The 1,278-nt window shown below is 57.4% G+C and overlaps 1 protein-coding gene across 1 annotated transcript in view; it reads left to right on the forward strand.

Moving 5' to 3' along the window:
- Nucleotides 1–1,278, forward strand: part of FNBP4 (formin binding protein 4) — a gene marked incomplete at both ends in the record, with an annotated part of 6,660 nt that overhangs the window by 2,829 nt on the left and 2,553 nt on the right. The window contains one exon of the mRNA XM_009587349.1: nucleotides 887–1,005. Coding sequence (XP_009585644.1) covers nucleotides 887–1,005 — 119 coding nt within the window. The remainder of the gene's footprint in view (nucleotides 1–886; nucleotides 1,006–1,278) is intronic.

Consider the following 1,278-nt stretch of genomic DNA (forward strand, 5'->3'; position numbering starts at 1 on the left):
CCCAAAACGGGGTTGATGCGGCCCTAAAGTGCATCTGCTTCAGGCAGAGGTGTGATCTGGATGGCAGGCCTGGCGTTAAGTCGGCGGCATTGTTTGTCCAGCGTGGCTCTGAGGGATGGTTTTCCTGCGGAGGGCTTTCCCTTGTGCCTGGCAGGCTCACGAGCAGAATGTCCCTGGAGCCAGCTCTTCCCAGCAGTGCTGCTTTCCCACTTAACCTGGGGAACAGGAAGCTGTTACTCTAAAATAACCTGTTTAAAGTTGAACACTCTGCTGCTGGAGGGTGATTGAGGGAACTGTCCTGCCCTTCAGTGCCAAGGCACACAAGGAATGTGGGTGGGGTTTTTTTTTTTCCCCCGAGGGCTTCTGATAGGAGTCCCTCGCAAAACTTCCCTCCCTGGAATTTGTCACTTGGACAGGGAATTGGTCGCTGCTGTCCTGTGATGAGGCAGAGGCGAAACCTTACGGTCTCGACAACTTTTTGGGAGCTCTTTGGTCTTTGACAATTGTGTCAACTTACTTAATCCTCCTTTTCTTGACAAATTATTAAACCGCCGGAGTTTAATTATTTCCTGCCTGGTGGTTCGCTCTCGCCACGCTTCCTTTAACCCCTGTGCTCCAGGCTGTTCCTCCTTCCTTGCGCTGTAGCAGCTGGAATTCTCTGCTTCCCGTGCTGTCCTTCTGGAAGGACTCCCACCATCAAAACACAGAGGCAGTGACCCTCTCTCCTTTTTAATTTCAGGCTCTTGTCGCCGGCTCCTGTAGGAAAGAGGCCCTGGCTCTCTGCCCTCTCCTGCAGCGGCTTTGGCTCCCTGGCACGGTGTCTCCAGCCGGCTGTTGGCAGCGCCGTGGCGGGAGAAGGGCTCACCTTTCGTTTCTTCTCCTGCAGCGGCGAGCACAGAAGCAGTTGATGCAAATTCAGACAAAGAGGCAGAGTCTGAGGAGCCCCAGGAGAAAGCAAAAGCACAAGGGGCACCAAAAATAGAAGAGGAGGAGCAGGACCTAAAGGTACGGAGGTGCAGAGGTGCGTGTCGGTGAGATCCGTGCCAGCTCGCGTGAGGGACACGGCTGGGCGCTCAGCCCTGGCCAGTTTGCTGCTCTCCCAGGGGCTCGTCGTGCCGCCGGCGGTGCGGAGGGACGCGCTGGATCCCTCGGCCACCCCTGCCCAGGGGACGCCACCAGCTTATGGGGACACTTGAGCTTTGGGCTGTGGGTTTGGCCCAGCTGGAGCGACCTTGTCCGCCTCCCGCACTGCCGGCGGGACGGCACTGTACCCCTGCC

The sequence above is a fragment of the Fulmarus glacialis genome, unplaced genomic scaffold (genome assembly GCF_000690835.1).
Source record: "Fulmarus glacialis isolate BGI_N327 unplaced genomic scaffold, ASM69083v1 scaffold29140, whole genome shotgun sequence".
NCBI lineage: Eukaryota > Metazoa > Chordata > Aves > Procellariiformes > Procellariidae > Fulmarus > Fulmarus glacialis.